The 13,969-nt window shown below is 52.1% G+C and overlaps 1 protein-coding gene across 2 annotated transcripts in view; it reads left to right on the top strand.

Moving 5' to 3' along the window:
• Positions 1–13,432, top strand: part of LBH (LBH regulator of Wnt signaling pathway) — a 32,314-nt gene extending 18,882 nt beyond the window's left edge. For both annotated transcript variants that reach the window (XM_075535351.1, XM_075535352.1), the window contains exon 3: positions 10,869–13,432. In XM_075535351.1, the coding sequence (XP_075391466.1) occupies positions 10,869–11,057 (189 nt within the window). In that variant the 3' untranslated portion in view covers positions 11,058–13,432. The remainder of the gene's footprint in view (positions 1–10,868) is intronic.
• Positions 13,433–13,969: the final 537 nt, after the last annotated feature.

Consider the following 13,969-nt stretch of genomic DNA (forward strand, 5'->3'; position numbering starts at 1 on the left):
TACTCTTTGGAATGGCAAAATGCTCAAGAACTTGACTGCTCCCCTAAAGAGTGGGGGTTCTAACCTGCCAGCCACTCTGAGGAAGAAAGATACGGCAGTCTGCTTCGGTAAAGACTGCAGCCTTGGAAACCCAATGGGCAGTTCTGTACTGTCTTCCAGGGTCTGCTGTGAGTCAGAATTGATTTGATGGCAGTGGGTGTGTGTGTGTGGGGGGGGTAAGTAATGGGTCAGCCCCTTGGCAGTGAGAAGGAATAGGATTTTTCCGTGTCTGTAGCAGTGGAGTTCCATTTGAAAGCAAAGACCAACTTCCAGCCAAGTGAGCATGCTCAAAATGTGGCCTGTGTGTGAACATGGCAGGGACAACAAAGGTAGGGAGTTCCCCAACTTCCCAAGTTTGGTAAACACTGACCCATGTGGGCAAGGACCAGCACAAATCTTTTGGGGGGTGTCCGTGTTGTATGTGTTAAGGATTTTCTCTCCCCAGATTGAAGGTATCCTCTTCGATGGATCTTAAAGACCCAGCCTGAGAGATCCTCTCAATACTAAATAACGATGCTTGTTGCTTTTCAAATGGCCTCCCTAGGATGTGTACACGGAAACTTCAGGATCCTTCGGGGAGCCTTCAGGATCCTTCCTGGCACCTTATACTGGAGAACAAAGTAATTAACCATGCTCACTGCTCCTACCACTTCCAATCCGTGGGAGATCTGGAGGGCAGCTAGCCACCCCCGAGGGTCACAGGAACTTTCCAAGGGACGTGGCAGCAGAGGGTGTTTTCAGGAAACCAGTGTCCAAATCTTCAGCTTCCTCTGCTGTTTTTCTAAAATCGGATTTCCTAAAGACAGGCTGCACCCAGTTTTCTTTTCCTACCTTTCCTGCTCCCACTTTGGAAGAGAAGGGCCTGCCACTCATCTCGTAGGAAACCTTTCTCTGGGCTATGGAGCTCTGGTGGCGGTGCTAACCCCAAGGTCAGCAGTTCAACACTCCCAGCCACGCTGCAGGAGAAAGATGAGGCTTATTACGCCCATAACGGAGTCCAGTCTCAAGAACCCACAGGGACAGTTCTACTCTGTTCTATCGGGCTTTTAAGAGTCCGAATCAGCTCAATGGCAGTGAGTTTTTGTTTTTAAGTAGAAACCCCAGGAGCCTCACACAAATGGGCCATTCAAAGTGCCATTGCCTAGGAAACCCCGTAAATCCCACTCCTCTCTCATCGTAAGAAATAGCAATCCAGTAATACCTGACCTTTGGGGTTAACAATTACTTGTATGGTGCTTAGTGATCAATTGCATGCTAATAGCCACGGTTAGTCCATCCAAAGTGCTAATTTAAAAAAACTTAGGTCACCCACCACTACCATCAAGTGGACGCCAACTGAGGGCAACACTATCAGACAAGGTAGAACTCGGCACAGGGCTCCCGAGGCTGTCTGTGCACCTTCACCAAAGCAGACAGTCCATCTTCCTCCCACCGAGTGGCTGGGGGTTTCCAATCAGGTAGCAGCCCGTTGCTTAACCCACTGCGTCACCAGGGAACCTTCTTGGGGGTCACAGGAAATAAAAATTGAGTATCCGTGCTTTTATTGTAGAGAATCATGAAATGATACTAACACTTTTCAAGCATAAAATTCTGTGGAGGAAATAGAGTGGCAATAGGGTTTCAAGGCGGAGTTCGTGGGTTTTGTTCATTTTTTTTGAATGGGTAATGGCCGATACAAATGTTTTTGTAGTTCATTGGAGGCACTTAATAAGAAGAGTGTACACGTTTTTCTTTGACATGTAACATTTATCACATAGCAGACGTTCAGGTGTAAATTTTTTAATGTCCCAGAAGATATATAATTAAAAATAATTCTTTCAGGAGGTATGCTAACAAAACGCGGGTCTCCTAAGGCTCAAAACTATACTCTGAAGCAACTACTGCTTCATCAAAGCCACGCGTGTTGTGTGGGGTTTTTTCATGGTGCATGTGTGGCAGTGGAAACTGCAGGGGCTGCTGGGCCAGTTTGCTGTCACTGCCTCTACTCTGGCTGAGGAACCTGCCATTTCATCCACCGTTGCTACTGACCCTCAGTGTGTCAGCACTAAACCAGGCAAATAACATCTCAGCATTCTGAAAACATTTTGACTTGGATCCATGTTTTGATCTCCGAAATATTTTTGTTCATGGTGATGTTGTTTCTAAGTTTTATTGGAATATAATCCACATATCCTATAATTCAGTGGTTCGGTCATATTACTATCAGTTGGACAATCACGATCTCCTAACTATGTTGACCCCCTTGGATCTTGGCTCTTGAGCTTCATTCCGTTGCTTTAACTTGAATGGACCATGTTCTAATCTGAGAACAATGGGACCATGACCTCCCCCCTTTAGTGTAGACTCAACACTGGATGGTTCCCATGCAGAGTAGTCTAGGACTACTCTACGCTTTGCTACTGAAGTGAAGACAGACTAACATCTCTAAGTCTCTTTCATGGACCTACTGTCAAGCAAAGGTTCCATTTGAAAGAGGAACAAAACCCAAAATGCATTGAGAACAAAATGGGTCATTAGCTGATGACCTCCCTTTGGGACAAAGTGAGGAGGAAACAATGCCTGACACTTGGGTGGGAAGGTGGGACTGCAGCTATAGATTCAAGAATCCTCATACTGGAGGGATAAGCAGACCTAAAGAACTGTCTGTGCCTGCTGGACCGTGAGCCTCGAGCAAGCCGCCCAGGGTCCAAGGCCAGGAGGACACCCCTGAGCCCCAGAAGGCTCCAGGAAAATGTGGTTGGCCAGGTCAGCTGAGCCAGCACAGGACCGTGGGATCAGGTAGTGAGAGTACAGAGCCCAAGGTGCTGCAGTGGGGTAAGGGTGGTTGAAAGCCCAGCAGAAGCCACGAGACCCATCTGCAAGAAAGACCTTAGCATCTTGGAGGAGTCGTTTCTTTCTTTCTTTCTTTTTTTGTCTATAAGAAAGAGGTTTATATACAAGAGCAGTTGAATATTGAGAAAACATCCTAGCCCAGTTCCGATCAAGCCCATAAGTCCAATATTAGCCCATATGTCCAAAACCAATCTATGAAATCCTTTTCAGACTCAAAAAACACATGCAATGATGCCAGATGCAGGAGCATCACAGGCAGTGGGTTGGAAGTCTTATGGGTCCAGTGGCACTGTAAGAATCTGAGTGCTGGCAGGGGTCTCTACGTGGCTCCTTCGGCTCCACAGGTCCGGTTGCATCAGGGTAGATCCATGTGGCTTCATCAGTAGAGAGTCTTCAAGGGAGTGCGCATAGAATAAAGTGTCTGTCTCCTGCCTCCAAGGAGAAAATCCAGGAATTCTCAGAATCCTTAGGGGAAGGCCATGCCCACACACAGGCCTTATTGACTCTATCTTGATTGACAACCTGGACTCCACCCCTACACTTTTAAAAATCATTTTATTAGGGGCTCATACAACTCTTATCACAGTCCATACATACATCAATTGTGGAAAGCACTTTTGTACATTCATTACCCTCATTCTCAAAACATTTGCTCTCCACTTAATCCCCTGGCATCAGGTGGAGGAGTTGTTTCAATAGAGGGATGGGTTTGGAAACCACCTGGTAGGGCTGAGGAAGGACATTCCACACAGCGAATGAAGATGTTATTTGCAACATGAGCAATTAGGCATGGGTGGAAACAGCTGTGGGCTCCTGCTAGGCTTTTAGAGAGCGACGCACAGCCATGGGATGTTCTAGTGACGCCCAGGAAGGCCGTGCCAACAGAGGGGTCTGTCATCCTCCGGAACCCAGAGAGGACTCTCTTCCTTCCAGGGGGCAAATGGCACAGTTGATAGAGGTGTCCGGGCATTTGAAATCATCCAGGCCAGGTAATCACAATCTTTTTATTTCTTCTTCACAGCCCTGGAGAATTTGGAGAAAAACAAACAAATGTTCCCTAACACCCCAAAGCCCCTTCAGTTCTCTGGGCCCAGAGTTATTAGCAGTTCCTGCTAATTAATTGGAATTTACAACTCTTCAGTTGCAGGATGGGGGTGTTTTTGAAAGATGTTTATGAAAGATGTTGTATATCCAAAGGATTTCCTCTTCTTTCAAGTCTCAAGGCTGGAGGCTTAAGCATCTTTGATCCAAAGGAGGAGGCCCAGCAGTTGTTATGAAACCTCGAGTCTCTGCTCGTGTCCTGTCAGGTTAGAGGCACCAAAGAAGGGTGGGAGAAGGGGAGATTGATACTCCACCATCCGGCGCATTTTGAACCACTCAGAAGGATGCAGAAACTGGTGGCCAGCATCTTGCCTGCCCAGACTGTGTGGGGGCAGAAAGCCGGGGCTGCATGTTAATGTGAAGGAGCACCTCCTCACTTGTGCTTCTTCGGGCTCTCGGGAAGCAGGCTGCTGGCAGAGACCTGTCGGCTGCTGTAAAGGACCCTCTTAGGAAACAATAAGCACCCAGGGACAAGCCATTGTCCTTCTTCAGGAAAAATAAGCTAGACTTTTCGAAGCTGGCGATGAGGATGCTGACTCGGTTGAGCAGGCCAGGATGGGAGGCTGCTGGGATAGGCCAAAGAAAGGAGTGTATGCTGGGAAGACTAGCTTGCTCCTACGTGGAGAGACCAGCAACTGGTCCTCACCCAGTGGCTCCCATTCCAACTGGCTTCCCTGGGGAACCAGACCATGATGTCCTAACCATTTCCCCCAAGAACCTGGCCAAGGATCTGTGAGTGGAAGCCATGAGTGCTTCTGCTTGGCTTCTCTCCTGCCCTACATCTATTGACACCCCAGCCCCTCCCGCAAAATGCTTCTTGGCAGCCCCAGCTTTGCCTAATTAGGAATTTAGAGTTGGCAGAGCACATTCACCATACCTGCATTTACCTCTCTCTGAAGCCCTCTAAGATGGGAATTAGCATTAGTTCCAGTTTATAGGTAGGGACTTGGGGTACAGGGGAATGGCCCTAGCATCAGACCCTGGGCTGGGAGTGGGGGTGCGCGTCACGGGACAGCGTCGTGTGGTCATTCCAACAGTCCTATAAAGTACAAATGCCTCGCCTCCCTCAAGAGGCAGTGGAGGCTCCAAATATATATATATTTTAAACACACCAAACTCGATTCTGCTTCATGACTCAGAGAAGATAAAACATCTCAGCCAAGGGCGGGGTGAAAAAGAGGTCGTTCATGGTCTAAACTCAGTGCTCAAGTCAATTCAGATTCCTCTCTCCCCGGGAGGCAGGACTACCCCTGTGAGTTTCCAAGACTCAACTAAGGGACTAGAAAGCCTTCCCTTTCTCCCAAGGAGTAGGGCTGGTGGTTTGGAACTGCCAAACTATTAGTTAGCTGCCCAGTGCATAATCACCATGCCACCAGAGGTCCTGGGCCATGTGGGTGAGGGGCAAGTTCCCCAGGAGGTTTGGGGTTGGTCCTTCCCATCCCACACAGAGAACTCGATGGGGAGAAGCTTGCTATGTGGTTTGTGCACCGAAAGCAGCTCTCTCTCCCTGTCTTGGGGAGCCAGCCACCTCCTGACCCCCTCCACCCAGCACGCCTCTTTCCTCTGATCCACCCCAGCGCAGAGAGCAGGATGGCCATGCTCCTGAGGCTCAGCTTGCAGAGCTGGTAATTAGCCCTTTGTGTCCAGTTAACCACCTTTCATCTCCTCCACCTGCTGGTGTCCGCTTTCCCTATTAGCATCTCTGGACTCTCAGCGAGCACTCTGCCTCCTCTATGGCCAGCCGGCTTGTTTGTTGGGGAAGATGGCTGAGGGTGCGCTCACACAGGGGAGGGCAACTCTAACCAGAATCGCTCACAGTTTCCATTCTAGGTGCCAACCTCCCTACCCCAGAGACAGCCAGGTTTAGGTCACCTGGCTTAGAGGCAGACAGTTGATAGCCAGGCCCCCAAATTTGGGGCCTTTGAAGCCCCAGTATTGCCTTTCAGTTCCCCTCCCAGGGTGAAATGGGAGCTGGTTGACTGGCAACTTTTACAGTAGAGCAAAAAGCATACTGACAAATCCCTCGTTTCCAGAGGCTCACCCTGAACCCCAGAATCCTCTGCTCTGAGGCTGCTCATGTTTGAAGAGCAAGCCAACACCCTGAGTTCCCCTGGACTGCTGTCCTGCTCCCATGGTCCTGCTATTGACCACCTGTCTCTGCTGTCCAGGAAGGTGCTTACTAGCACATATACAGTAAATCCATACTTACGTATAGTATATTTATATAGCATATGTCTTTATAGTCATAAAAATTCAACAAGCCGTACACGTGTAGCCACATTTCAGATGCTCAATAGCTGTGCATGGCTGGTGGCTACAGCACCCCCATCATCACAGAAAGTGCCCGGACAGCGCCAATCATCAGTCACTCCAGTGCGCTGGCAGCTACACTCCCAAGTGAATCCAGCTGAGGTCCCAGAACACTGGAATTTGTTGCAATCAGAGGCCAGTTGGCAATAGACACCATGACCAAGTTCGAATGCCTGCTATCCCTCAACAGTAGGGCATGGTCTCTCTCTCTCTCTCTCTCTCTCTCTCTCTCTCTCTCTCTCTCTCTCTCTCTCTCTCTCTCTCCTTTAAGATTTCAACCCATTTGCAGAGGAGGGCACTTGGAGTCTGTTTTGAAGGCAACCGCAGTTTCATCTAAACCAGCAGCCCTGACAGCTCGGTTCAGAGAGCTGGATGTGGGGGCTGCAAAGGCCCAGGGACAGAAGGTGCCAGCTGGGGAAGAAAGCTTCTAGATCTGCTGATTCTAAGGGCGAGGGCCGGAAGTGCCTCTCAGCCTTCTCCCCTTTCTCCCGGAGAAGGGGACTGGATGTTTCCCTCTCTTCAGTCCAGAGAGAGGGGGCTCTTTTGGGTAAGAGGTTTAACCAGAAGCAGATTCATTTAGAAACAGGGGCAGCTTTTTATTCCCTGCCAGTTCCTGCAGGCAAGCAGCATGCCAGGCGCGCCTGCTGCCTCAACCCTACCTGTCATGTGCTTGGCAAGGCCGGCCCAAGCCCTTTTTTCCACTCTCTTCCCTAGCCCGTCAAATTGCAGTCTGCAACCTCCCATTTCTTCTGCTGCCTAGATGATTAAAAAGCATGACTTAGTGGAAAAATCTTGACCTCCTTGGGGTCAGCCTCTTAAGCAGCTGTTGGAGATAAGATTGTGCTGGCAAAATATTCAACAACACTTTGCAAGGCTTTCTGTCTTTTTGTAAGGAAATGAGGCGCAGTTTGGTTCAGGTCCTTTTGTGGGTTTGGTCGTTTACAGAACTCCAAATCAGTATAATCTGATAATAAAGTAAAAAAGTAAAATCTCTGGTAGACGGGTAGGATTATTACAGTGATTTCTGAAAATGCACTTAACAGGCTTTGTACATTTCTCTCTCTCTCTCTCTGAATGGCACCTGCTTTGAGCAATTGAGGGAGCAAAGTTCTCTGGCAACTAAGCAGTATCAGAAGTTCACTGCTCAGACTTCCCCCAAGGACTTGAAAGACCTAATTGTGCAGCTCCTGGTATGAAAGGCATTGTTTGGAGTTATTTTAATTACTGTGTTAGTATTACTCCCTCGTGCTTGGGGTTTGTATACTTGGCGTTGCCCTGTTAAAACCGTTCCAAAGAAGACATTGCTATTTGAACTACGCATGTGTCATCAAGGCACCTTACCGTCATTGTTTTTGTCAAGATCAAGAGCCGTCCCCAACTGCTCAGACGAGAAGGAGAATGCTGGACTGCATTTCTCAAAAGGAGAAACTGAGGCCTGGGAAGCGGGTGCAAAGAAGGGCTTGGTGGCATTTGGACAAGCGGGCATCAAAGACATGCTCAGAACCTGGGTCCTGAGGCTGGGCCCAGTGTGTCACCAAGGGAACACCGCATTGGACTTCCTACAGACACCTGGGCTTGAGTCCCCATCCAGCCTCTTCCTAGCTGCGTGGCCTTGAGCGAGTGACCTGCCCTCTGAATGTTTCTGTTTCCTCACAGACCCAGCAGGGATGATACGCCAGGCCCTCAGTATCCAGTGGGTTCCACCTCCACAGATTCAACTGACTTTAGACGAAATCATTTAGGGAAGGAAAAGAAAATCCCAGAAAGGGCCCCAAAGCCAGGCTTTGCCTTTGGGGCCTGTGAAGTGACCCAGCCAGGCCAGAGGAGCCCCAGGGCTGGAGTGGTGACATGCAGGTGGGATCCTCCATCTCCCTCCCTCCAGCACTCGGGTGCTGAGACCCTCCTGCATTCTCCACTTGTGTTTTCTCCTATTTCTGAGGGGAAAAAGTCTCCTAAAAACAATGTAGTGCTCTGAGCTTTCCCTCCAAGGCTGCGAGGGACGGAGGGAACGGAGAGTGTAGGTTACCTAGTACGCACACGGTATGAGGTATTCTAAGTGGTCCAGGGGTGACTTAAGGAAGGCGGGAGCTATGTGTAAGTGACTTGTGAACACGGTGCCATTTTCTTTAAGGGGCCTGATTAGTCACAGTTTGGAGTTCCTTTCGAGGTCCTGCAGTCATTCCCCCATGGGTGCAGAGGAACCGCGCTATCGTTGAAACGACTTCCTAGAACTATTGTAAGGATTCATTGAGATTCCGCACAGCAAGTGTGCCCTGCCCGTTACCCATCAGCATCAGTCTTGTGTTGAGTTCCCCAATTTTAGAGACCCATTTCTGACATGACATGAAGTCATGCTCTCTGCCTCTTTCCTAGTGGGCTGGTCTTGCTTTGGTCCCTTGTGTTTCCTTTACTTAGGTGACTATAGAGCTCAGAGGCCACCTCTCCCAACGGGGACACCCAGCCTGTGGGATAGAGGCAGGGCCCGGGGTCTGAGCAGATGCAGGTGTCCATCCCTCTCAAGAGTTCGGGCCTAAAGGTTTAGAACAACTGCCCAGGCCAGGAGGCACGTCTCCTCAACCTGCCAGTCAAGGCGGAGTCCTCCCAGCTCTCCCCGGTCAGTTGTCCATCCCTGACATGGGGTTGGTGGTACGGTGGCATCTAGTCCATGTTCCAAAAGGCACAGGTACTGGAAAGAGCCCACTCAGGTACAAACACCTGAGTCCCAGGGGCTCACTCCTCCGGAGTTGGAGGCCCGGCATCTGAAAGAGCTTTATCCTGCAGCATACTTTCCACTCATCCGAGTTCCCCTGGCCTCCACCCAAGGCGCATGCTAGGCAAGCACTTTTGTTCTTGCCCCCGGGCAGGGCCTCCAGGCTCCACGGGAGGAGGGGGGGGGCCAAGATAGGTCACCTGACCTGCCTCCCTGCTGGCACGCACGTCTGTGTGCACTGAGCAGTCAGAGGGCACACTCTCAGGGTCAACCGAGTCATGAAGCATGCCCGGAAGCCTGCACCTGGGGGGGTCAACTTCTCACACCTTCTGTGGCCCTCTCCCACCCAGCTCCTCCCCGCTCGGTGGTCCCCCTGGCCACCATTGCAGTCCTTGTGACCCTCATTAATGACGGTGCCAGTTGTGCCGAGGGCGGCATGAGTAATCCCTGGCAATAGGCCTTCGTTGGATAAATAGTTAAGAATCACTAGTCTGCAGGGCTGGCAGAGGATTTGTTGAGGTCTGTGATTTTCCGTGGTGACGTGGTCAGAGTACGGCTTGGTGGGGCTTGGGAAGGCCTGAGGTCACAGGGGAATGTTGCTTCTACCTCCTGGGAATGGAGAGCACCTGTTGGATGCCCTGCACCTGGCCCGGCAGCCCCGTGCCTGCGAATGTTACATGTCTGTTGCTCTCAGTACTGAGTGCTTGCCTTCCTTTCTTTTGCGGTTAATGAGGGGCCCTCAGGGCCTTGGATTCCTCTTCCACCAAAGGCAGAGGCTGGAAGAGATGCCTTTGAAGGGGGATGGCCCAAGGTGGCTCTCACAAGTGGGCTGTGAATGGCAGGGGACCAGCAGCCCGCTGGATTAAGTGCTTAAGCTGGGAGAAGAATTGGGTCAACTCTAGTCACAGGGCAGTTGGTATGTGCAAAAGGAAGACCCCGAGCTGGACTTGGCCCTCGGTGCTAGAGCCTTGTTGAGACTTCTGCCAGACCTGGGCAGGACACACAGTAGGCATACAGAATTCATTCTAGTGTCGACCAGTCAAGGAGTCGGGTTGCTTATGATTGAAAAAGGATCCGTGAGTTTAGGACCCAGCTTGCCTGAGACGAGAGCCATGCCCTCAAGCCCGAGTTGGCTTTGATTTTAGAGTCGTTGGGGGTCTGCTTGACAGGGCCGGGAGCTATGGGGGCGGTGGGTAGGGAGTGTGGTGGGGGGCGGGGCGGGGGGAAGCTGTGTGTAGGAATTCACCCTGGCCTGGGTTTCAACCTCATCACGCTCATCTGAACTTCCCCACTGTACCATCTCCGACAACCTGCTTTAACCCACAGGCAGCACCTGTTTTTCAGCAGGCGGCTGCTTGGATCCGATCTGCGGAGACCATGGGGCGCATGCTATGCCTGGGACCATCAGAGTAAAAGGCTGGAATCTCTTATCTGAAAGTAAGGTAGAAAGAGTTAAGGAAAGGCAGAGTGGGCAGGTGTTGCCCGAGGAACTTTTCGGCTGGCATCAAAGCCTGGGCCGCCATTGGCTCCTGTGGACTTTAGCCGGCAGGCTGCTGCCTCAGGCCCCACGGGCACCTGGGACACAGCACAGGGGCCACAATGTGCTCCCCGGGCAAGGAGTGGGTTTCCCTTGAGGGATGGGTGCATCCCGGGGGCTCGAATGCCAACCTGAGGCACCCTACCCAGAGGCACCCTGGAAGCAAGGCCTGATGACTGACTTCTGAAAGTCGGTCATTGCAAGTGTCAGCCCAGGGGGCACAGTTCCACGCCGACATGCACGGGAGTTAGGAGTGGGCTCCTCAGTCCACGAGGCTGCCCCCCCTCCACCCCACCCCCTCAAATGTCAGCCTCATGGGCTCCCTGTGCTTCCTTCCAGATCTTTCCGGACCCGTCCGACTTCGAGCGCTGCTGCAAGCTGAAGGACCGTCTGCCGTCCATCGTGGTGGAGCCCACGGAGGGGGAGGTGGAGAGCGGGGAGCTCCGGTGGCCCCCCGAGGAGTTTTTGGTCCCGGAGGACGAGCAAGATACCTGCGAAGACACGGCGAAGGAGAACAAGGAGCAGTAGAGGGGCGGCGTCCCTGCAGGCCCCCCACCCCCACCCCGGCGACCCCCCAGGCGTCCTGGGGACCTGAACTGTGTTTTCCCCCCATCATGATGGAAGAAGAGCGCCAGCCACAGTCGATCTGAAAATGTCAACTGATGACTTCCGTTTTGCACCTGCAAATCACCGAGTGGAGGTTTTCTTTTCTCGCTGTTTTCTCTCTCTCTTCTTTTGAAATGCGCCCAGTTGAGCGGGCGGAGGAATGCTCCGCGACACTTTGCAAGGCCTTCCTTCTGAGAAAGGACGCTGCTCCTAGAGGAAGGGGGCGGGGTGCTGCAGCAGCCAGCCAGCCCTGGGTCTTGAAGATCTGAGATCGCTATCTGAGCTCCAGCTGCCTGAGAAACCTGGGTGGGAGTCCAGCCTGGCCTGGGAGGGGAGGGGAGGGGAGGGGCGGGCAGAGCCCACGATGAACCCGCAGGGGTGAGACCTGGACCACAGATGAGAGAAGACGTGTGGTACCGACACGTGGAGCAGAGGCTCAGTCCGGGCCCTGCCTCCGCTCTGCCACCAGAAAGCCAAGCTTTCATCTCCCTCCGGTTCCTATCCCCACTTCCTCCCCAGCCCCTCTGCACCATCGGTTTTGGGTGTGATGTCTGTGGGAAGCCCAGGGTGGAGGGAAGGATCAACTGGAGGGGATGGGTGCAGGGTGGGTGCGGGGCTTAGGCTAAATAAGCATCCCCCACCCCCACCCCAGCTTTTCTCCATCCTGTTTCTCTGCCCCAGGTTGTGGTGAGGGCCACAGCTCCAAGGACGCCTATAGGGTGAGCAGCAGCGCCCCGCCCTCCTCACCGCCCTCCGCCCCGGATGCCTGTATGCTCCCCAGCCCTCTTGGAGCCTGCCCCCCTCCAAGGCCCTCGGTGGACACTTAGGTCCAAAGGCCCCTCCATCGGTGACTCCCCAAGACTGTTATTCTCAGTCTGCACGGAGATGCCCAGTGGGGTTGGGGGGACTCTCCTAGACTTGCCCTTCCCTCTCCTTACCAGCCCTTTCTCAGGCCTCCTCCTTGTCCCAGCAGCCTAACTTCCGAGTGGACTCTTATCCTGATCCTGCAGTGGGACTGAGGCGGGGCCGGAAGGGCATCTTTCCGCCTCAGTAAAGAAGTAGAAACATTGGTCTAGGGCTGGCTATTGGAAGGAGAACGGAGGTCTGGAAGCAGCCTCAGCATCAAGTATGGGTGTCATGAGATACGTGACTGTCCCCAGGGTGTCTCCGGAATGGTACCCTCAGCCCTCCTCACCTGTCCTCTTTAAGAACCACCATCTGGAGTTTCAGGTTGACAGACCCCTCAGACCATCTCAGTCTCAGAGTAGGGTGCAGCAGCCAAGAGGTGGATTGGAGAGCCCTGCTGGGGGGGAACTGGGCCAGCCATGCTCCACCACCACCCCCCACCCACCCCGCAGCCTTCAGTCAGGCCAGGCTGAACCCCAGCTTTGGACTTGTGTCTAGAGTTGCATCTAATACCTCAAGGTTAGTGTGACTGCAGAGAATGCTGAGGCAGGCAGGACCAGGTTGCCCTCTGAGCTGTCACAGGATTGGGGGTTCTGAGGATCTGACTACCCCTCGCTCTCGCCTCTCCGCCCCCCTCCTCCTGTGTTGTCTGCTTGTGCTACGCACACCGATGGCAATAACTTCTTTCAGCTCCTCGCTGAATTGGGAGAGGCCTGCAGCTGCCCGTGAAGGCAGGTCTCCCTCTGGCTGTCCTTCTCCTTGTTTTGGTGGCAAAGAGCCCTTCGTCCTTATGCTCCCCCCTTCCAGTGTCCGCCCCCCTTTCCATCCCTTGCTTCTCCGTGGGACGGGGTCTCACCTTTTCAAATCCCATGTATTGGCGTCTCCCTCTCATCTGCCACCCTCTCTCATTTGTCCCAGTGGTGCCGTGTGATGGGAATGTGCTTGTAAACTGCATAACAAACTCACTTTGTGTATATGTATGTGTAGGGGAGTGGTTTGTGATTCCCCCCCCCCCTTTATTTTTCTTTGCTGGTCCCTAGACCACTTTGTACGACCACGTGGAGTCTGAGCAGGCCAGGGGCTGACAGCTAACGTCAGGACCCTCAGCGGGTTCTCCTGTTGGGGGCACCCAGCTGATCTTGGACAAGTGGCTGAGCTCCAGTCTGGCCGCCTCGTTGTGTTTTTGTTTTTAAAGTGATCTGTGTGTATTTCTACCTGATCGTATTGAAAAAGAAATCCCTCGTATTTCAGTAGCAATGCCTGCTGTAAGATGAACCTCCTGTAACTTCTATCTGTTCTTTTTTGAGGCTCAGGGAGAAACTAGCATTTTTTTTTCCAAACTACTTTTTGTCACTGTGACGGTTGTAAATAAAGTTTGAAAATGCTTTCCACTCCGGCCTGCTCTCCTTTTGTCCTCTGCGTCCATAGCTGAGTGAGCACCAGAGGGAGGATTAACTTGAAGAAGGCTGAGTGAGTTGGAGTGATTTCCCCAAAGAGCTTCCTGACATCTCTCACCTGATAACCCTTCTAGAGCGAGCGTCTTCATGGGTTTTTTTTTTTTATCATCTGGCTTGATAATAGTAGGCTTCTTTTCTACATCAGTGGTGCCACCAGAATCACCCAAGCAGCTTAGATATAGATACTTAAACTCCACCAAAACCACTTGCCAACAAGCCCGTTCTCACCTCTGATGGCTCGTGGGTCAGAATGTTGCTCCAGTGGATTCTCAATGGCTGGCTTTTTGGAAGCAGATCACCAGGTCTTTCTTATGAGGCACTTAAGAATGGAATGGACTCTCCAACCCTTGAGCCAGCAGCCAAGATCACCATGAACTGTGTGCGCCACCCGGGACCCTTCCCCCAGAGGCTGGCGTTTAAGACTGAGCTGGTATCCATACCTAGGGAGACTTGTGTGTATAGTGTCTGGTT

The sequence above is a fragment of the Tenrec ecaudatus genome, chromosome 17, assembly GCF_050624435.1.
Source record: "Tenrec ecaudatus isolate mTenEca1 chromosome 17, mTenEca1.hap1, whole genome shotgun sequence".
NCBI classification, from domain to species: Eukaryota; Metazoa; Chordata; class Mammalia; order Afrosoricida; family Tenrecidae; genus Tenrec; species Tenrec ecaudatus.